This window comes from Narcine bancroftii, chromosome 6 (genome assembly GCF_036971445.1).
Source record: "Narcine bancroftii isolate sNarBan1 chromosome 6, sNarBan1.hap1, whole genome shotgun sequence".
Lineage (NCBI taxonomy): Eukaryota > Metazoa > Chordata > Chondrichthyes > Torpediniformes > Narcinidae > Narcine > Narcine bancroftii.
The window spans coordinates 69,520,417-69,543,733 of record NC_091474.1 but is presented as its reverse complement, the minus strand read 5'-3'; the positions used below and the strand labels follow the sequence as shown (position 1 = coordinate 69,543,733).

Sequence of the window (23,317 nt, the reverse complement as noted above, 5' to 3'; positions counted from 1 at the left end):
AAATTATGTTACGGAATGATGCTTCAAATGATAGAGGCATCCAAACCACAAAGCCGTTGGAATATCCGTAAGACATCTTGCCTTCAGAGGCAGTGCTGCACCTGGAGATTTGTGGTTCCTCAATTTCGATCACTAAGTTGACCTGGACTCGGGCACTATTCTCTAAGACCAGTGAATGGTCTCACAGAATTCTAGGGAAGAGGCCGACTGAAGAGGGAGGTAAATAAAGAGAGCAGGGGTAAAGCAAAGGAGTGGGCATTAGTAGGAGCATGGAAAGAGTTCCCTGAATTATATCACAGGTAAAGACCACATTCATAATGTTTCTGCAATATAAATACCAGTGCATTGGAAACACAGGAGGCTGCAGATGTTGGAAGCTGGAGCAGAAAACAAAATGCCAAAGGAACTCATTGGGTTCAGTGGGAGAGAAAGGATGGTCGAGGTTTTGGGTCGAAACCCATCTACCAGCACCCTGTTTTTTGCTCCAATTACCAACACAGTTTACAAAGTACTCCTGCGCTTCTGCTGCAGATGAAGGGTGAAAGCCACGACCAATTTCCCATACCAATTCTGTCAGAATATCATCACGGCAAGCAAACTTATTGTTGACTTTTACAAAAACCGACTGGCTGGAGGAACTCTCTGGAACGGGCTGTGTCTGGGGAGCAAAATGGAAAGTTGACATTTCCAGTGAACACCCTGCATTATTTGTCTTGACCCAAAACATTGACTGGTCCATTCTCCTCTGTGGATTCTGGCTAACTTGATGAATCCTTCTTTCTCTTATTGATCCAGATTGTGATTTTCCAATTAATTGTGTGTCCTTGACTGGTTTGCAAATTTGTTTGTCGAAGTTTGGTCGGCAAATCTCTGAAAAATCAGAGCTTTTCCCAAGAAAATCTGTAGATGCTGGGGTAGATTGCAACAAACACAATAACTCAGCAGGTCTCGGAGCATCCAAAGGAAGTGGAAATCAGTCAATGCAGCATGAAATGTCAATAATGTCACAGAGAATGGCAGCTACATTCACATGACAGCTTTACTCATCCAGCAGGTTGCAAAGAGAGGTTAAATTACATGACTGGGAATATAGGGATTTGAATCTATGACTTGGAACATCAATTTAAATCCTGGCATAGCAACACAACTGGGAGAGTAACTGTCTCATAGATCCTGTGTCCTATGTTTAACCCTGGTCTCAGGAAGCATCTGAGTAGAGCAGTGGTCCTCAACCTTTTCCTTTCCACTCACATCCCACTTTAAGTATTCCCTATGCTATCAGTGCTTTGTGATTAGTAAGGGATTAGTTAAGGTGGGGTGTGAGTAGAAAGAAAAGGTTTGAAAACCATTATTTTAATCGTCCCTCATTGACTCATTATGTGCATGGTTTCAGAACTCCAAAGGAAATGGGGCAATGACAATTTTTCACAAGCAAAATATTTCAGTAACAATTGTGTCTAGAGCAGTGGTTCATGACCTTCCCTTCCCACTTGCATCCCACCTTAAGCAATCCTGATGGCAGAGGGATTAATTAAAGTAGCAATGTGAGTGGGAAGAAAAACGTTGAGAACCACTGGAGTAGGTTTACATGCTTTCCTTGTGATAGTGTGGGTTCCACCTCCAACCCCCAGCAGGCCATCCAGTTTCCTCCCACACCCCAATAACAGATGGCCCGATTGCTAAATTGACCAGCGTAGGTCACTCTTTTGTGTGCAGGTAAATCTTGGGGGAGTTCATGGGAATGTGAGGAGAATAAAGTGACATGATTAAGGACCACTCACAGACACGAAGCAAGAGTCAAAGGCTTTATTGAGGAGAAGGCACAGACCTGCCTCTACGCACTGCTGGCTCACATCCACGGAAGGTATGATGGAAGGGAGTAGGGCTCACGGCCTTTATTATGGATGTTATGGGGAGGGGTTACAGGTACAGGAGGTGGGCAAGCGTGCCCAGCCCAGTGAGGAGATGCCTGCAGTACTGTGTTCCACCACAGGGGGAAGGGTAGCTCTCTGCATGGGATGGAGGGAGGGGAGCTGGACGAAAGGAGACAGAGAAATCGGGAAGGAGGGAGACTCAGGAAACTGTAAAAGTCAACATTAATACCATCTGGTTGGAGAGAACCAAGAGGGAATAGTGTTCCTCCTCCAATTTGTGAGTAGCCTTGGTTTAGCAGTGTATCAGGCCATGGATGGACATGTCACATCGATAATTGAAAGCTGATGAACAGTTGAGGTTCTGTAAACGTTGATACTGATCTTGTTTAGGAGAATCAGTCACATTAATAGAATCAGGCCTTTTGGATGATTGCTTCTATGCCCACCCTCATGCCTGCCCACTCCTCTTATTCCATTCCATATCCATTTATGCACAGCTCATTCAAATTCCTGTTTCAATTCCCACTCTTGCCCTACTGGCAACTCATTCAAAATGCATATGGAAAAAAAAACCCTCAGATCCCCTTTAAACCATGTCCCATCAACCTGTGTCCTGACCATTGGAAACAGATTCTGGTGCTCTCCTCTTTCTAAATCTCTCATAATTTTACATACCTCGTTCTTGTTGCATCTCAGACTCCCTTGTTCCAGGAGGAGAGAGAAAAAATAATCTTCATTATGGCCCAAATTCAGTCCCCATGTTTCTTGATGCATTTTTTAAAGACAGAGATGAAGCTTTTAGAATTGCAAGGAATATGGTTTCTTTACACAAAGGACCTGCATTGGAACATGACAGCAACACCTTGAAATGCTGGAGTAACTCAGCAGGTCATGCAGCATCCATGGAAAGTAAAAGGCAGTCTACGTTTCAGGCCTGAGCCTGGGACTTGACAATTGGAAGCTGTGTGGCCTGCTGAGTTTCTCCAGCACACGTGTGTGTTGCACTAGGCCCCAGTATCTCCAGGCTTTGTTGTTTAACTGGGAACTTGACAGTCAAGGCTTCAAGGAGTAAACCATGAACATCTGCAAACACCGTGGTTGAAATTAAATTACAGCTAGGAAACTCAGCAGATCCAACATATAGCAGAGACTTTAAGCTGAATAAAGCCTGTTGTTCAGTCTTTGAATCTTGTGTCTGCTTACTGTCACTACAGTGCATCACATAAGGTATGAGCAAAATATAGGCAGGTGCTTGAACAAAATGGTGGGGGAGGGGCACAGTCCCACAGGATCTCAGGGTTATATGTGATGTCATGCATGTACTGTGAAATCTAAACTCAGCAGGGGTGGGGGGGGGTTGGTGGTTCAAGGTTTAAAGTCGATTCTTGGCTCTGTGTTTCATAATGTTACAGATGATAATCCAATCTCCTGGATCATCTGCCAACAATAGTAATGGTAATATTTTAAACAACTCACCCACAGCTGACATTTATCAGGTAGTGAATGAAAGTAGGTCATTAAAGCTAGCAATGATTGCAACAATTCTGTACCATGGAGGCAAATGTTCCATTGATGATCTGATTTAAGTTCATTTACTTACCATAACATATTATTTCCAGTTCAAGCATTAGTTATGAATGTGGAAGTTTTGGACAATGACCTAAACAGTTTGCCATGTTGACCAATTTTGACTCATAGTTATACAGCACAAAGAAAGGCCATTCAGCCCAATTTGCCCATACTGACCAAGGTGCCAACCTGATCTATAGTACTCCCATTTGGCACATATCCCTATCCATGCACCTATATAAAAGTTCTTCAATGAATGTAATTGCAGCAGACACTACCACTTCCTCTGGCAGCTTATTCCATATGCCCACCATTCTCTGTGCAAAAGATTTGTCCCTTTTAAATCTTCCCCTCTCACCATAAACCTGTGTCCTCTCACCATAAACCTGTGTCCTCTCATATCAACGACAACAGGTTGCTGCTTTCAGTGAGACTTGATACAAACAGAATGAAAGCCACAGGTCGTCAGCTTGTGTTCCGATCTCATGAATGTCAAGAATGTTTGAAGCCTTTGATTCTCATGGACCAGGTAAAAATGTAAAAGCAACATTGATAAACAAGTAAAGCAATGGATTTCTCAGAAAAAAAAACTTTAAAATCAATGCTTTCTCTACCTTCAGAGAGACTATTCCAACATTAAATATCAATTTCTATGCTCACATGTCAAAAATCACCATTAATATCTCTCTGGAGAATTTTAAGAAGAAACAATTTTCCTTTGGGGACACTTGGACAATTAGACTGACAATCTGATTTTAAAGCATGAAATAGAATAGTAACTTGTCTTGGATAGAGTGTATTAAATCACATTCAACTTCAGTGAATAATGTCATTGAAGAAACATGAATACTTCGCTTCCATAAACTATCTGACAGTGCAACAGTATATCCATTTTGTGGAGATAAAAAAGGATATCGGGGAATATTATGGAGGAAGTTTGACCAACCCAAATGATGACTCGAACTCAAATTTTGCATGACTGTCATATTAATATGAAAGCTAAATTATTCCTTGAAAGTCATTCCAAGGTATTCTTGCATTCTCAATTGATCAACTTCAACAGAACCACACTCCACTTCGTGACCCATTTACAATATTCACAATCAAGGTCTTGATCAAGCAAATCACATCCCAAATACAAATATATCTATTAATGGATCAAGATTAATTCAATCAAAAGGCATTCAAGTAGCTACCATAAAAGGCAATACATTCCTTCACCTAATTCAGGAAAATATGATTGGTCATTGTGTAGTAATAGATCTGGAGAGTCATACATCTTTCAACCTGCACCAACCATTAGATTAAAATGTCACATTGAATTAGCCTCTCACTGACTCTCTCTCTCCACCCCCCCCCCCACATTCTCTCTGTTTCTTCCCAATTCTCTGAGTCTCTCTCCCATTCTCCTCTCTCTTCCCCATTTGTATCTCTCATGTTTCACCCCCATTGTGTCTCTCTCCCCCATTCTCTCCCTCTGTCTTCTTTCCCCCATTCTCTCCCTTTGTCTTCTTCCCCCCATTCTGTCTCTCTTTCCCTCTCCCTTCCATTCTTTCTGCATTCTCTCTTATGGTCTCTCTGACACTCACCTAGTGTCTTTCCCTCTGTCTCTCTCCATCCATTCTCCATCTCTCTTACTCCAGTCTCTCTCTCTCCTCCTATTCCCTGTCTGTCCCAAAACCTGTCTCTCTCTCCATCTCTCTGCCCCATTCTGTCTCTCTCTCCTTCCCCTCCCATTTTCTCTTTCTCCCACCAAATATCTCTCTCTGTGTCTCTGCCTCTATTCTCTTTCTTGGTCTCTCTCCTCCATGCTCTCTCTCTCTCTCTGTTTCACTTCCCGTATAATCTGTCAATATCCTCTCACTTTCTTTCTCTCTCTATCCCATTCTCTCTCCCCTTCCCCCATTCTCTCTCTGTCACTCTCTCATTCTCTTTGTCTTCCTCCCCCATTGTCTCTCCCCCCATTCTCTTTGCCTGTCTCTTCCCCATTGTCCACTCTCCCTCCCCCATTGTCTCTCTCTCTCTCTTCCCTCAATCTGTCTATTCTCTCTTTCCCCACTCTCTCCATCTCTCACCCCACTGGCTCCCCCCTCCCCCCATTTTCCCTTGACTGTCTTGTTCACTCCTTCCCTCTCTCATTTTCTCTTTGAATTTCTCTTTCCCTCTCTGACGATCTTTCTCACTTACTCTCTGATCCTCTAACCGTCTCACTCTGTCTCTCTGATTTTCTCTCTCTCTCTCTGACTCCCTCTCATTAATGAAAAGGATATGCCAACCTCATAATCACACACAGCAACAGTTAGTGTTCAGTGGGCTAATGGCCACCTGAATCCAGCTGTACACAGTCGAGGATGATTACACCTCTACCCCTCGCACACCCATGATCAGAGCAGGTGAAGAGTGGTGGGACTAAACCATCACATCACCTGTTTTATTTCATTTCCACCCTCATCTTGCAATGCCTTCAGATTTATAGGTGGTCAAAGCAGCCACCTGCTCCTCCTGCCTGATACTATCATCACAGCTCCTTCCTTTCTAATGGGCACTTCCTGTGAGCAGCTCTGCCACTGACAGAAGGCCATGAAAACACACAGTGACTTCTTTCACATTGACCCTCCGACAAATTAGCTCGGTTAGAGCAGGAAAAAGAACGTAGCAACACTCCAGGCAAGTAACGAAAGGGGAGCTGAACTGCCAGCTGCTGATCAAAGGCAAGTTGCAGATACCAGCTGGGATTAAGACTTGGGTGGAGGAAAGGTTGGCTTGCATGTACGTGGACATGAAAGACCTCTGGGAAAAGAAGCGTGGAACCAGAAAACAAACGTCTGGAGGATCACAGTGGGTCGAGCAGCCTCTGCAGAGGGAAAAGGGTTGTATACACGGCAGGTCAAAACCCTGCATAGAGCACGTGATTCCAATCTCAGTGTGGACATTATGCTTGTCACGCCACCTTGGAATCAGTGGTTGGGGTCTCAGGCCACAAGTAGTATCCAATGGATGAAGTTTGCTCCAGACCAGACTGACCCATTGAAACATTGTCATGACTCCTTGTTCCCTCACTTAAACATACATGAAGGTGGCACACCGAAGCCTGGACTTCCAGAAATCTGAGGAAACTTGGATATCAAATACGATATCAAACTGTGGAAAGCACATTGACTGGTTGCATCACAGCCCCGTTTAGGAATTTGACTGCCAATATAAATGTAGAAGGCTGTTGAAGATAATAGCCAGGCTCCAACCCCCCCCCCCCCCCCCCCATCCACTGAAGACATCGACGTGAGGTGCTACCTCAAGAAGGCAGCCGACATCATAAATGACCCCTATCATCCCGGTCTCAACCTCTTCCCTCGGCTCCATTCGGGAAGAAGGCACAGAAGCTCTGAAGACCAGCAACCTGTCGGCTCAAGAACAATTTCTCTCCATGCCGTCACCTGGTAATAGAGCCCCAGGAATAAGCCAGAGACTGGACATCCTGTGGTAAATGACATCTGCTCCAGCCTCTCAGATACAGGCTGGCCTGCTGGACGGTGGTTTTGGTACAATGGAGCAGTTCTTTTTTTTGAATTAAAGGAATTGTTAGGCTGCTCTCGTCTTCTCAAAGCATTTTGCGAGTTTCCTTCAAATCAATGGAAAATACCCATGGAGATACACAAAATATATGTCTCAGATTCCAAAAGTGAATGTCCACATTCATCTTCTGCATAATGAGCTGATGCTGGATTGTCGAAATCTCCTCCGGCTTAAATAGGGGCCTGGAATTCTATCACCAAAACCAATTAATGCTGCTGAAACTAAGAAGCTGTGGAAAAAAGTCATAAAAACCTACAACCTTTAATTGACCTTAAACACTTCTGCAAATCATCACCTTCATCATGGAAGGAATGTTTCTCTGCAGTGCACTTACATGCCTCTGTTCACCAATTTTAATTTCAGTTCACCTTTATGCATGAGCATAATAAACGAGGGAGGTTAGAAATCGTATTTCCTTGTTTCAATCTCCATGCCAACTGATGCAAAAATGCAAAGCATCTTGGTGTACAAATTCAGAATTAAACCATCATGGTAATGAGCAGTTGCAATCTGAAAGTGGATTAAATCTAATTTTCTCCATTCGCTTGGGTCAAGACCGTTCTCAGCAGTTATCACCAACTATGCACTAATCAATCAAAACAGAAAACTATTGGCTGTAAGTAAATTGAGGAATAATGAAAGGCTTCCCACTCACCTACCACCTTAATGTAATGGAGAGGCAGGGTCCACCACTGGGTGGCACTGCTGCGCTCCTGGTCAGAGGACGCACTACCTGGCAATCAACGTCAAAGACTCAACCCAAGCCATCAAGGTGACCCTTGCGATTGGCCGGCCTAAATCACCAGGTGCTGTAGTCCAGGCAGCCCGCCCAGACTCGGCCCTGACCTTCACCCAAATGGCCCAGGTGAATCACCTCAGTTCACCCCTGCTGAGCACTTGGCTTCGAGCCATTGGCCACAGCAGCCAGCGGGGCCCAGCCTGCCCCGAATGATTGGCCCCTCCCAGTACTGCCCCCAGAACTATGAAGGGCCATGTGCCCCTTTGTTCTGCCTCTTTGGACTCCTTATGGCATATAAGTAACACCTTCCATATTGGGTTGGGGTGAGTCTCAAGGCCAGGTAGCAGAGCTGTGTCCGTACCAGTCAAGGGGTGGGGGCACGTGGTATCACCTTGATCTGATTGTTAAATGTGTATGCTCTTGTAATTTCCCCAGTTTCTGTCGGTTTCTCCCTCATCATCCAAAGCGTATATTTACCCCGTGTATTGTGTGTGTGTGTGCGCGCGTGTAGAAGTTTACTTAACCAATCGACCCTGTTGTCCCATTTCCATCCCTGAAATAAACGTGTGCTTTGTACCTGCACTTTGGTCTGGTTCTTGACCTATGGGACCCACACGAACCTGAACAACACTTAATAATCTTACTAACCACCGCAAACCTATGACACAGGCTCTCCATGGTTAGTAAGCTATTACTTAAGGGGGTATGTAAGTGTTTGAGAACCACTGTTGTAGATCATGGAATATTACAGCACAATACATGACTTTCAGTCCATTATCCGGCTGACAGAAAAAACCTACTCCACAACAACCTAACTCACAGTCTGCAACCCTCTATTTTTCTTACATCCATGTACTTATCCAAGAGTCTTTAGAATGTCCCCACGAGCAGCTTCCTCCTCCACTACTTCTACGAATGCAGTCCAGGGTCTCTCTGAGTAGAAAATCACACTTCTGATATCTCTACTAAAATTTCCTCTACTCAGGTATCAGCCATTGCATCCCTGGTTTTTTAAAAAAGGTGCTGGCTCTCCACCCTATCTAAGTGCCTCAAAATATGACCTCTCTTAAATCTCTTCTCATCCTTTGTCACACCAAAGAGAAAACTCCCTAGATCTGTGAACAATGCTTCTCCCCTCCAGGAAACATCCTGGTAAATAGAAACATAGAAACATAGAAGATTGGAGCAGGAGTAGGTCATTCGACCCTTCGAGCCTGCTCCGCCATTCAACAAGATCATGGCTGATCTTAAAGTTCAGTACCCCGTCCCCGCCTTCTCTCCGTAACCTTTAATACCCTGTACTGAAGAAATATATCTAATTCCCTCTTAAATATATTTAATGAACCTGCCTCTACTGCCCTCTGTGGCAATGAATTTCACAGATTCACCACCCTCTGGGTAAATAAATTCCTCCTCATCTCGGTCCTAAATGGTTTGCCTATTATCCTCAAACCATGGCCCCGGGTTCTGGATTTTCCCACCATTGGAAACATCCCATCTGCATCCATTCTGTCCAGTCCTGCCAGAATTTTATGTCTCTATGAGATCCCCTCTCAATCTTCTAAACTCCAGCGAGTACAATCCCAATTTGCGCAATCTTTCCTCATAAGTCATTCCTGCCATTCCAGGTATCAGCCTGGTGAATCGCCTCTGCACTCCCTCCATTGCAAGAGCATTCTTCCTTAGATAAGGTGACCAAAACTGCACACAATACTCCAGGTGGGGTCTCACCAAGGCCCTGTACAGCTGCAGTAAGGTATCCTTGTTCCTATACTTAAACCCTCTTGATATGAAGGCCAACATACCATTTGCCTTTTTAACCGCCTGCTGAACCTGCATGCTCGCCTTCAGAGACTGATGTACAAGTACCCCTAGGTCTCTCTGCACTTCCCCATCACTTAATCTATTGCCATTCAAATAGTAATCTGCCCTCTGGTTTGTATTACCAAAGTGGATAACCTCACATTTATCCACATTGTAGTGCATTTGCCATGTATCTGCCCAGTCCCTCAATGTATCCAAATCACACTGGAGCTTCCTGACCCCCTCTTCCATGCACACAACCCCTCCTAGCTTAGTGTCATCTGCAAATTTGGAGCTATTACATCCAATCCCCTCATCCAGATCATTAATGTAAATTGTGAACAGCTGGGGTCCCAGTACAGATCCCTGTGGTACCCCACTGGTCACTGCCTGCCACTCAGAAAATGAGCCATTTATCCCAACTCTCTGTCTTCTACCTGCCAGCCAGTTCTCAATCCACATCAATACTTTGCCCCCAATCCCATGAGCCTTGAATTTGGAAGCCAGTTGTTTATGCGGGACCTTATCGAAGGCCTTTTGGAAGTCCAGGTACACCACACCCACTGGCTCTCCCCCATCTATTTTACCTGTCACCATCTCAAAGAATTCCAATAGATTTGTCAAGCACGATTTACCTTTTGTAAATCCATGTTGACTCCGTCCGATCCCTTCTCTGCTAGTCATATGCTCCGCTATTACATCCTTAATAATGGATTCCATCATTTTGCCCACTACTGATGTAAGGCTCACCGGCCGATAATTCCCCGCTTTTTCTCTACCCCCTTTTTTAAATAGTGGGGTAATATTAGCTACCCTCCAGTCCATGGGTACTGATCCTGAGTCTATCGAGTTCTGGAAAATAATTCTTAAAGCATCTGCTATCTGAATGGCCACTTCCTTGAGTACCCTAGGATGTAGATTATCAGGCCCTTGGGATTTATCTGCCTTCAATCCCATCAATTTCCCCAAGACCATGTCCTTAGAGATACTGATTTCTTTCAGTTCCTCCCTTGAATTAGTCTCTATGTTTCCCAACATCCTTGGGAGGTTATTTGTATCCTCTCTTGTAAAAACAGAATTAAAGTAAGAATTTAATTGGTCTGCCATTTCCTTATTCCCCATTATATATTCCCCTGATTCCGACTGCAAAGGACCTACTCTGGATTTCACCAATCTCCTCACCCTCTCCAAAGAATTTACATCCTTTCTTTAATCAGGCAACCAGAAGTGAAAACAATACTCCAATAATGTTACAATATCAGCTGGACAGGCTGAAATGGTGATAGTCTTTGCTTCCTACAGATGCTGTGTGATCTGCTGAGTTTGTCCAGTACTTTTGTACAAAGTGTGTCCAAAGTAAGAGTTTTATTGAGCAGCCATGCTACCTCATGACATTTGAACTCAATAGCCTAATCAAGCCCAGCGCACCATACGCCTTCTTAATCACCCCATCAACTAGCGCGACAACCTTGAGGGATCTATGGCTATGGACTTTCTACCATCAAGCAGGCACATGGGAATATAATGGCAGCAGTTCCCCTCGAAGTGGCACATGGACCTACTTTAGGAATGTACCCCTGAACCCTGCAACTCCCAAAACAACTGCCCTCAAGGCTGCAGCCCTTGAAGCAAGAGCTTTACAGGGGATATTAGGGATGGGTAATAAATTATGGTCCTGCAAGTAATGCCAGATCCGAATGAAAAAATATAAAAATCCCCAAGCTCCGGAATCTGAACTGGATAACATGAAAGCAAGAAATGAGTGGCATTCTAAATAACTGGCATCAAAGAATCAGGGTTTCTGGACTTTGGATACAAGGACAGGATGAAACTATTTTACAACTTTGGAAAAGAAATTGAAATATCTGGGTGTCGCACCTCACCTCCCTCTCTGTCCCCTCAACAAAATTATTGCCAAGACCGGTCTAACACTCTCACCACCACAGCCTGACAACAGGTTGCAAATGGAAAATGATTGTTAATAATTATTAATTTAACATTTTACGCTTCTACCATCAAGGCTACAAGATGATTTTGGTTTACTGAGAACTTTGTAATTGCATTCTGAATTAAACAGGGAAATGTCATACCACACTGCGATGTAGTCATTGATTGGCTCTGTCTGCAGGAGAGTGAAGTTGATGTATACCCCGTGCCCCGAAGGGACTGTAATTAGCCAGGTGCAGTCCTTGGAATTCGGATACTCATTTGGGAACCCAGGAGAGTAGATGGTACCGTTCCGAGACGTGATGTTAAGGCCACAAGGAGCTTTAAAGCAAACACACAAGCAAAAATGGTGACACAATTAGTGCAGGATGGCAACAATTTTACATTTTTGGCTTCAGCTGGAATTTTCAAAACTACTACAGCATTTTGTATTTAATTAACAGCAAATGTATAACACAAAACAAACCTTCCAAGTCCATGAATTTGGCACACTCTGGATTCTGGATGGACCAAATGATGCACATAATTTTGAGCATCTCACTTCGTGACGAGTTTTCAATCCATTTGGTGCCACTCAATTTCATTGCAGGAACAGAAAGTCGTCATTGAATATTTCCTTCAGTTATCAGCAATTACTAATTTTCTGCACTCCAACTTAAAAAGTGAAATGTTGTGTGTGCTGGAACAGGCAGGATCAATGATTAACCTTCGACCTGTGGATGTGCTGCCCACAACGTGAAGCAAAAGAGGCATTCCTTTTATTGGAAATAGTACAAATTCGCTGCATGACAGGAAGGCGCTGAGAATGTAGGGCTCTGTACCAAGCTGCAGAGATGTTGTTTATCGTGGGGTTGACGGGTCTGTTCCTTTGTGGGACTGTTCTATGTTCCTTGCACTTGGTGATGTGCTTTTGACTGAGCAAAATTGACATACACTCTCTTCTCTGTGTTATTTGTTGGACTTTTCAATGGAAAACAACAAGGGAACAATTAACTATATATGAAATTTGTCTTGGGAAATTGCAAAATATGTGGCGATCCATTTTTGTTGTCCAATTTTTGACATTTTCTTTCAAGAAGTGTAAAACAGGCTCCTCTGCCAAAATGCTGGCATCATTTTTGTTGACTCCTACTTTAGTTCCACCTACTATGGACATCAGCGATGGTGCCAAGTCTGTACGTAAATCAACTATGCAAATATAAATAACATGGGAGAAAGCAAAGTTTGAACCTACACACACTAGAGCATAAAGGATCTCAGCAGGAACAAAGATGTGCCAACAGCACAACATCCAGTCCACAGGTACATTCAAAAAACTTTCTAAATACTGTGCAGAAAGCTCTTGAATCCCAAAGAGTCCAATCAACTCATCACATTGAAGAGCGAGCCAGCAGGTCTGTCAGCCAGTTGAGCCCACGCTATCATCCACTCACTTACGCTCATCCAACATTAACCTTGTTTTATAGTCTCTCCAGATTCCACCACTCATTGACATACTCGGGGTACTTTACAGTGGCCAATTAACCCTTGGGATGTGGGAGGAAACCAGAAGACATAGAGGAGACCCATACAGCTGCAGGGAGAACATCTGAAGAGCGCCCGAGGTCAGGATTGAACCCAATCCACGGCACTGCAAGGCACCAGTGCATTGATCCACTGTTCAAATTAGACAGCATTTTCATCTTGCACTTCTGAAAATTTCCAATAGGTCATTTTTCTTTCTCCAGGCAATGAAGAATAGGATACTGGCATTAATCTGGACGGTATTTGGAATTATGTTGCTCATTGCATTGCATATCTAAAAGCATAGATACTTTTCATTTTTATTTTAATTAATGTGGATCATTTAAAAGCAGCTAACATTCTCCTAAATGAAAACTACCAAGCTTAAATTACTTATGACTAAAATCTATTCTAGTGTATGAAAAATCAGTTCAATTTTTATCAGTGTATATGAAGAAAGGGAATGAGATAAGAAAGTGACATTCAACCATTGAAATTTATACATTGAATGATACAAGAATAAATCCTGCAACAAAGCAATTATGTCATACTCTTTTGGTTTGTAAGATCAGTCATTAACTGGTGTCTGAAAAGAGAGATAGATCAAAGTGAGGATATGGCTTACCAGGCCACTATATTACATTCATGGTCTACTGAGTGGTGGCTGATCAGATCTGAAATAGTTTAAAGCTGGCATTCGCATTAACCCGTTGCTTTAAACTAATATGCGCTGTTCATGCCTTGAGAAGGAGAGAAGAAGGGGAGGGAGGTAGGAAGGGTGCAGGATGAGATGCAAACAGTCGGTGCCCTTTCTCACTGGTCTGGCAACGGGCAGCTCCAACAAAAGTGATGTGACCTCAAAGCAAGACTTGTTGTTTTCTTGAAAAAAAATCTCAAGTGGTTTTCTGTTCACATCAGAGAGTTCTATGGAGAGCAAGGATACCGATTGGAACATGGAGAAGTTCAGGATGCCCCCTTGCATAAGTCACATCAAAGTGCAAGGGAAGTGACAACTAAGGTTGATGTATTGCTATCACAAATGATAACAAAATTGGGCTTTTTATGATAAACATAAGTGACATGATTTTGAGAAATGTTATGAAATGAAAAAGAGTCAAGGGTTACTTGCTTGTATGCCAGTTGGGATAATAAAGGATAAATGCATCAGGTAGGGTTTAGTAGCATAATAATTCTTGACAACTAAGGTCATGAGGTCCATTGGAAAATAAATTATTTCAATGAATCAAATTAATTGTTCTCGAAGTGCAAGGGGAGAGATTGTTCAAAGAGCTGCTGCTAACGTTTTCCCCTTCTTCTTGGGCAGTCTCTCGGGACTGAGGTTGACACACTTCCACTTCATTTCTGTAGGGTCGGAGGCGGCCATGGAGGAAGCGCACTCTTCCACGCAAAACATCCCCCCCCCCCATTGGCTCCCATGCATCATGCCTGACCCGCTGAGTTCCTTCAGCACTTGGTGTTCTGTACCAGACTCTTCCACAGATGGGACAGTAGGTGAGCAATGGGGCGTGTGGGTGTGGTTGGTTTCTTTGTGAGCTGGTTCTTTCTGCCCCTCTACATGAAGAAATGGAGTGCTCCTAATCCATAGCTTCAAGGTTCAGAACACTCCCCTCAATGCTCCTTCCCCACTCCGAATGGAATCCTGTCATCTGTCAACCTGTTAAACTCTTCCCATGAAGAGGTCAAGTTTTTTCCTCAAAAAGCTGGAACAAACACATGGGGCATAGCATGGTTCGCACAATGCTTTCAGTGCAGTGACCTGCGGTTGGATCTGCCACTGTCAGAAAGGAGATCGTACCTTCTTCCCATGACCTGGATTAATTGGGCAACGTGGATTTCATGAGCTCGAAGAGGCCTTCAACCTGCTGCGTTGTGAAAATTAAACTCATTTAAAAAGTAACTCAAAATGATGATCTCCATTTTTATTTAGTTAAACAGAAAAGTCTGCAGAAGGTGGTGTCGAGTGCAATACACGAACATGTTGGAGAAACTCTGCAGGTCACACAATAACCAGAGGGAGTAAACATAATTGACCCTCTGGTCGAGAAGGTCCACCTCCTCCACGCCAACCCCCAATACGCCTACGTGGAGTATCAGGATCATCGACAGGTCACGGTCTCAATCTGGGACCTGGCGCATGCAGGATATCCCTTGACCCACCAGTCTATCCCCTCCCCTGGTAACCCCGACCTCATCTGATTTTGCACCCCAAACTCCAACTGACCCGAACAGCACCACTGTACCAACACCTCTCAGCCACTGGAGGCACCACCTGTTGTGCAAGACACTGCCTGGAAACAACAGCTGTGCCACTGCCGACCCTGCGATGGTCGCAGCGATAGACAAGACCACCGGACAGGCTGAATCTCTAAGGGACTTTGGAGCTGTAATAAAAACTGAAACCACATCACCCCACCGGACTGTGTTTAAAAATGAGGGCTGAATGTGGTGCTACTACTATGTATGTATGTATGGTCTGGCCTCCCTCCCTCCCAGATATCCCCATAAAGGTGGAACGCTCAAACCTTCCCTCAGTACCTGCCTTGGAACCGGGCCAGCAACATGCAAGCTGTGTTGACACTTTAAGGTGAGTAAAGCCTATTAATCACAATTGTGGTGGATTGATAGTACAATGGATCAGGAACGTTTTGGGCTGAGACTCTTTGTCAAGGGATGTGCACAAAGCAGTCAGGTGCACAAATGAAAAGGTCGGGGTAGAAGGGGGAAGAGAGGAGGGAGAAGGCTCAGGGAGAGGAGCACGGGCTAAGGTGGATACAGGTGGGAGGGCAGAAGGAGATAAAGCCGACAAGTGCTAGGGGAGAGGGGAGCTCTCTGAATGGGGACGAAAGAGATGGGTAGCTGGTGGAAAGGAAACAGAGGGGTTGCAAAAGAGGAAAAGCAATGTGGGGATGGGGAGGGGATGGAAATCAGAAATTGTCCTTGAGATGGAAAATAAGACATTGTTTCTCCAATTTGCAGGTGGCCTTGCTTGGCATTTTTAGGCTCAGCTCTTCCAAAACGGGACTGGTGGTCAGCACTCTCTCTGCTTGCCCCGATCTCCTTGCACCCATACAAACTGAACCCAGCATTGCAGGTTTCCGTCACCCATATTTGAAACTTGCTGCACTAGATATGAGCCAAGGTCACCACTTGACTTGTTCCATTTCTGCAATTGTTTTGCAAATCTCTGCAACATTTATTTATTTACCTATTACTATCACTGCTTAATAGCTTCCACTACCACTGTCCCTGTGCTTCTGGCTGTGACCTAACTTCAACACAATGTCATCCAAATATTTGATAGCATCCTCATGCACAAGGAATTAAACACTGACAAAGCAGTTTCTGATTGAATGGTAGACTTCGACAATAAGTACTGAAATTATCCCTACAGAAATCAGTCAACTGTCGTTATTTTGCTTAGGCTTTATCTTTGTTATGTAAAGTAAACTGTTTGACCTGACCTGCTGAGTTTCTCCAGCATCGTGTTACTCTCCAACTTGAAGGCATTAACGGCAATTTTTCTGCTTTCAGCTCACCCACTCCCTGTTCTCCCACTCTTCCCCATCCCTCTGCTTTCTTTTGTCCAGCCCTCCACCTCCTTCCCTCTCCATTCGCAGCACCACCCCCACTCCCCCTTGTTTGCGGTTGAGCCCTCCCTCCCTTATCTACCTATTATCTCCTTCTTGTGGAACTGTCCCCCACAATTTTATTCAGCTGCCTGTCTACATTTTTTTCTTGAAGGGTTCTGGCCTGAAACATAAACCATTTCTTTCCCCTTCTGATGATGCTGAAGACTTTTATTCTGGACATCTCTGGTTCCCCTGGCTTATATGAACTAAGTGTGTCTGGGTGACTTTGGCTGTTCGTTTCCCCACAAAAATAAAGCTGCAGCAGAGTTCCGGCCAAACATATGATGAAACACACAAAATGCATCCAGTTTTAGATGCACTGGAAGCCCACAGTCAGCCCGGCTTGGCAGCAAAACCCCAAGCCCCATCACACTGAGCACTGGAGCACCTCAGGGCTGTATACTCACATCACTGCTGTTCATGATGCTGTTGACCCTCTGACAGATTCATTTCCAACAGGATCATCAAATTTTCAAATGGTATCGCAGTCGCTGGCTGCAACAGCGATGAGCCAACTTACAGAGAGGAGGTGGGGCAGCTCAGAAAAATGGCGCGAGAACAACAGCCAGAGCCTCAACGTGGACAAGTCAAAGGAGACAATGCGGTCTTCAGGATGAGGGTCAGCTACTCTCCACTACACATCATGGAAAGAGTGGAGAGCACAAAGTTCCGTTGGTCTGCATGTAACTGATGACCTATCCTAGACCCACAACACCTCTGGAAGTTCAGGAGGGCAAGGCTGCCAGTGCCAATCTCGACAATCTTTTACAGAAGCAAACTGAGAGTGTCCTGTCCAGCTGCATCATTGTGTGGTACGGGAGCTGCAAAGCATTGGACCAGAGGATCAACAAAACAGTTGAGAAGATCACTGGGGTCTCCCTTTTCCCTATTGATAACTGTGTGTGTTGCTTAAATATGGCTCAAAGAGTTATAGAGGACTCTTTCCATCCAGCACACAGTATTTTTGACCCACTACCATCGGAAAGGAGGTACAGGAGCATCAAAACCAGCATTGCCAGGCTAGGAAATAGCTTCTTCCCACAGGCTGTGAGATTGATGACTAGTGTCCTGTAACAAAGTAAATCATCCCTATATATATATATCTTTATGTACTTGTGTGATTTTTATTGTGTGTGAATGTGTGTTCACTCTGGTCTCGAGAAACACTGTTTCATCGAGTTGTTTATGTAGCCAGATGATATGTCATTAAATTCCATGCCACTGCAAAGTCCCATCTGAGAGAACGGTTGGCAATCTCAGAGAGTTGACTTTAAAAGCATCCTTATAAATTTACAATGTGCAAGAAAACTAGCAAGGAAGTCACATTGGTGAAGAACTGTCGGCCAGCAGATGGGTTATTGAACTTTGCATGTCAAGATTAATTAAAGTTTTGAAGCTGTCAAATTCTTCATTCGATATAAGAGTGACCTGCCAAAAATAATGTTGATCATGCCCATTTTTCCCTTTGTGTAGGGACGCTTGAAGGGTAGGAAGCAGATAGAGTTGCTTCTCAGAAGCAGATGCAGCCCAACAGGTCCAAAATCTACAGTTGTAAACGCGTCACCTCCTCTAATATCCCTGAGCAAAGCCTGAAGCTGCCAAAAATTTTAACTCGATAGTAACTTTGAAAGTTCTTTACTGCCTTCCCAAAATGATTGATCAAAACTAAATGAAAATAATGAGAGCTCTACCTGGGCCACATGCAGATCCATCAAAAGAGGTATTTATTTGTCTAAGCTATAAAGCTTGCAAAGTATTAAATACTTATATAAATCAATATTGCTGAAAAGTTTAAACCACAAGACAAAGTTATCACTCTCCTTCACTTGTCAGATACATTCAGACTCATGCAGCACAGAAACAGACCCTTTAGTCCTTGCTGGGGACCACTCTTGCTTTCTGAGGCTTTGGTTGGATCTCCCAAAATTTAAAAGTGTGAGAGCAGCAACAACGTGGAAACCCCGAGATCTCCAAGCTCTCCGAGTCACTCAGCACCCCGCATTGGGGAAGTCTCCCACTCCCCTCACTGTCACTGGGTCAGGCACCTGCCTCGCCTGGTCTAGCACCACTGTTGGGAGAACGTGCTCAAAGAAGTCACTCAGTGCTGCCACAAACACCAATGACAAATGCAAGACTTCCCAAGACAACAACGTGCGTTGATTTTTTTTTCCAAACTGTTGTTGTTTGACCCAAAGTTGATTTGGGAATCTGAAACTGGAAATGCTGACTAAAATGAAAACACATTCACTTGGAAGATTCCAGACTAGAATCCTGCTGGGCTTCAGGTATTTAAGTCAAGTTTATTGTCATTCGACAACACAGCATTCTCAGGTCCTCAATGCAAATTGATGTGCAAGAATGTTATGTTAACCTATCTTCCATTCAATTGCTTATATAATCCTTTCCCTTCTCTATCCCTCATGACACTGGGAATGCACAATGCAGCATTTGATATGAAGGTCACGGGTTTTATTCCTGCTCCCTTGAGCCAGTTGGCTTCAGATGGGGAGTTTTGCTGAAGGAACCTTTGCAAATATGTCCCTGGGCAGGACGGCAGTCACAGCAAAGTGAACTTGCAAGCCTGTATGTGAAATTAAGGTGCAAAGCATGGAGCATCATATTCCTGGTAATCCAATCAATATGTATTGATTTCCTCTATCCATTTTAAGTAGCTCATTCTATTAAATGCCAAACAAAATGATCTCAAGGGTAATTAGGAACAGGCTATGAATGCTTGCCTTGCCAAGAACTACAATATATAACAAGATGCATACAGAATGAAGTTTTAATTCACCAGTTGAGCTTAGACTCAGGCAAGGATTTTTTTTTTTTTGCCTGTTGATGAACTGCAAATATTTATTATTACCTGTTTCTTTTCTCTTCTTTTTACATGATGGTCAGTGCTCCACAGGAGGCACTGTCGGGGAAGAGGAGGCAGCCCTGGTTCGTTTCGGAGGAATGTCTAAGGGTTTGGAGAAGAGGGGTGATCCAGTGGTGAGAGGGGTTGCTGCCGTTGATCGTCGATGTGTGGGCTTCGGTTTCTGTGAGCAACTCTGAGTGAATGGGATGGAAAAGTTCTTCCCATTTACAACTTCTAAAGACAGTCGAGTCTTTTTCGTCCAAGGTTTTCAGTCGTGTGACCCGTGTCAGGTTCCATCCATCCATTGTGGGAACTCTGGGAGGCTGCCAGCATCCCTGATGACTATGTGTGCAGGAAGTGCATCCAGCTGCAGCTCCTAACAGACTGTGTGGCAGTGCTAGAGCAGCACGTGAATTCGCTTTGGAGCATTCTTGATGCTGAGAAGGTTGCGTCGGGAGTTTGAGGGCCTCAGGACAGAGAGGGGGCAGGTGATCAGTAGCTTGAGTGGTGGTTGGAAGGGAGGGCGGGAGGACCCTGTGGCCATCTCTCTCCAAAACAAATACATCACTCTGGATACTGTCGGGGGAGGTGGCTCTTCAAGGGAAGGCAGTAGCTACAAGGTATTCTGAGGGGAGAGGGTGAACAGCCAGCCGTTACGAAGCATGCATTATCAACAAAAGAAGTAAAAAGCAGGATGGGGAGATTAAAAATGAGGACCTCAAGGATAGTAATCTCATGAAGGTCATACTGAATCATCTTCGCCTAGGCAGGGCTGGGATCAGTTTACAAGGGAGGTTGTTTACAAGTGCTGTTGGGGAGGGTTTAAACGAGTGGTCACTCACATCTCATCTTAAGTAATCCCTATGCCATAGGTGTTCTGTGATTAGTAAGGGATTACTTAAGGTGGGATGTGAATGGTATGTATGTCAAAAGGTGGACGAACCCCCTCATAGGGTCAATGGCCATCTAGCAAACACCTGCCATGAAGCGCGGAAAGGGCATCTCTTGCATTGAACCATGGCCTGGCCATTCACTGCAACAGAACCTCCCCCAGCCATCTTGGACCTCACTGTGCCACTGGATCCAGAAGGGGATGTTGAGAGAGTGGGTCTGGACCTGTCCAATCCCCCTACTCACCTAAATCCATTCATGTACACGCTGCTCCTTTCTGAGGAGTGGGGTATTCTCATATCAAAACCCACAAACTGACTGAAAGGAACCAATGTCATCCCATGGGATGCACAGCCCGAAGAATGCGAGTGGGGGGGGGGGGGGGAAGGGTTGAGAACCACTGCTCTAGATCCAATTGTTGCAGAAATATTTTGCTTGAGAAAAAATGTCATTGGACTTCTGAAACCGTGCACATAACGAGTCAATGAGGGGTGATTAAAACAGTGATTTTCAAACTTTTTCTTTCCCCTTACATACCACCTTACTAACCACAGGTCACCTACCGCAGAGGGATTACTTAAGGTGGTACATCAGGGGAAAGGAAAAGGTTGAAAACCACTAATATGCAGAGGCTTGGGAATCCAGGCAGAAAGCGAGAGAAGGAAGCAATGCAGAGAGCAAAGCAAAAGTTAGAGAAGAGATTATTAAGTGTGGAGTAAAGTCAAATGTAAATGACACAAAGATTACCATATTAAAAAAAGGACAGTGAAAATAAAGGCCCTTTATGTCCTAGCATTCAACAGAAGGCTAGTGAAATTGTGGCACAAGCCAGTACAAAGGGGTATGATTTAGTAGCCATGACAGAAACATGGTTGGAGATAATTGGGAATTAAAAATCCTAAGAGCATCAGGCAATACAGAGGATAGGCAAGGAAGTGGGATAGTGCTTGTAATTAAGGATGAGAGTGGAGTGGTAGTAAGATTTGATATAAGGTTTAAGGAGAAGAATAGTTTGGGAGAATCAAGTCAATGAAGCCAGTCTGGAGGAGGAGTTCACAGAATGATCCAATGAAAGCTTTCTCGAACAATATGTCAGTGGACCCACATCCTATCTTACATCTGGTCCTGTGCATTGAGACAAGTAAAATTGATGATTTTGTAGTGCGGGAGCCTCTCCGAAGGAGTGATCTCACAATGATTGAATTTCTCCTACAAATGGAGGGTCCCGTGGTTCAATCTACACATCAATGCATAAACTAGGAAGACAACAGGGGGGTGAGGGAGCAGATGGTGGATGTAGACTGGGAACACAGGGCGGGAAAGTTGAGGAACAGTGGAAGACTTGCAAACATTTTTCACAGTGCTCAACATAAGTACATTCCAGTTAAAAGCAAGGACGGATAGGGTAGGGAGAGGTTGCCTTGGATAACTGAGGACATAAAGCAAAGCATCAAACTTTTATCGGGGTGGTCAAAGGAGGATTACCCAGTTTCCAAGATGAGGAAGTTACCCTACAGCGAGAGATTAAGCTTCCAGGGACTTGTACTTGCTGGAATAGAGGAGTGAGAGAGGATCATAACCCCGTGAAAAGGATAGATAAGATAGGGACAGGCAAGTTGTTTCCCTTGGTTGGCGAGACTCAAACTGGGGACATGACCTCAAGAACTGGTTGAGTAGATTCAGTTCAGAAATGTTAATGTCGGCTCTCCCTGCAAGTGGATTTGTAAAATTCTCTGCCCAAGGAAGCCTCACATCAATATATTTAGGGCAGAGGTAGATTTTTGTATGGTGGGGGAAACAGGTTGGGTAGGTGGAGCAGAGTCCCTGGCCTGATTAGCCATGATCTCATTGAATCGCGGAGTGGGCTCGACAGGCTGGATGGCCGACTGCTGCTCCAATTTCTCAAGTTCTTCGGTAATGTTGTTATTATCTTTTTCTCTCTCTTACATGTTGTTGAATATTGTGTGCTTTATGTATTTGGAAAGCTGCAGCAAACCAGACTTTCATTTCATCTCCACAATGTATCTATGCAAACAACTATAAATTTAAGCCATAGGAACAGGAAGGTTAATTCAGCCCATCAAGTCTGCCCCGCCGTTCAATCATGAGCTGATCCATTCTCCCTGGCCCTCTCCCCATAACTTTCGAATCTCTGACTATTCAAGAATCTATCAACCTCTCCCTTAAATGCACCCAATAACTTGGCCACTATAAAGTGGCTCCATAGCCCAATGGGTCGAGCATTGGCCTTGTAAACCAGGGGCTGCAAGTTTGTTCCTTGCTGGGGCCCCATTTCTGTGAGGGGCGCTGGACAAAGTGGCGACTCTCTAGCTGCCTTACAGTGGACAAAGTTAAAGAATTTCATGTATGTTACATTCTAAATGACAATAATGGAACCTTTACCTTTCACCTATGTCAACAAATTCCACAGATTCACCACCCTCTGGCTAAAGAACTTGCAATGACACCTTCTATGATTTACTACCTATCCTGAATAAATTCTTTAAAAAGGTAATATCTTTTGCCTGAACCTGTTGTCTTCATTGTTGTCACTTTCAGTTCATGTATCTGATTACCATATAACCGTTTACAGCATGGAAACAGGCCATGTCGGCCCTTCAAGTCCGTACCGGTTCACTTGAACAACTCCACTAGCTCCTCCGCAAACTCCTGAGGAAGTAGAGGATTTCTTCCCATGCTAAAAACATGCTTTCACACCCAGTGGATCAGGACACACACTGTTTCTTCGTCAGTTCAATCAGCCTGATAGTGAAACCATTTTGGGCTCTGAATCAGCCTTGAGCCCATCCCTTTAGTACGTTCCCTGCATTATAACCTCTGGTATCTACTATCCTTGGGTCATTGACTTCAGATGTTAATTTCACTGCTGCAGATACTGGTTGACCTG

General features: G+C 44.2%; 1 protein-coding gene across 1 annotated transcript in view; it reads right to left on the bottom strand.

Moving 5' to 3' along the window:
* The window catches only part of LOC138736174 (CUB and sushi domain-containing protein 1-like), a 2,349,200-nt gene that overhangs the window by 321,551 nt on the left and 2,004,332 nt on the right, over positions 1–23,317 (bottom strand). The window contains exon 44 of the mRNA XM_069885244.1: positions 11,649–11,826. Coding sequence (XP_069741345.1) covers positions 11,649–11,826 — 178 coding nt within the window. The remainder of the gene's footprint in view (positions 1–11,648; positions 11,827–23,317) is intronic.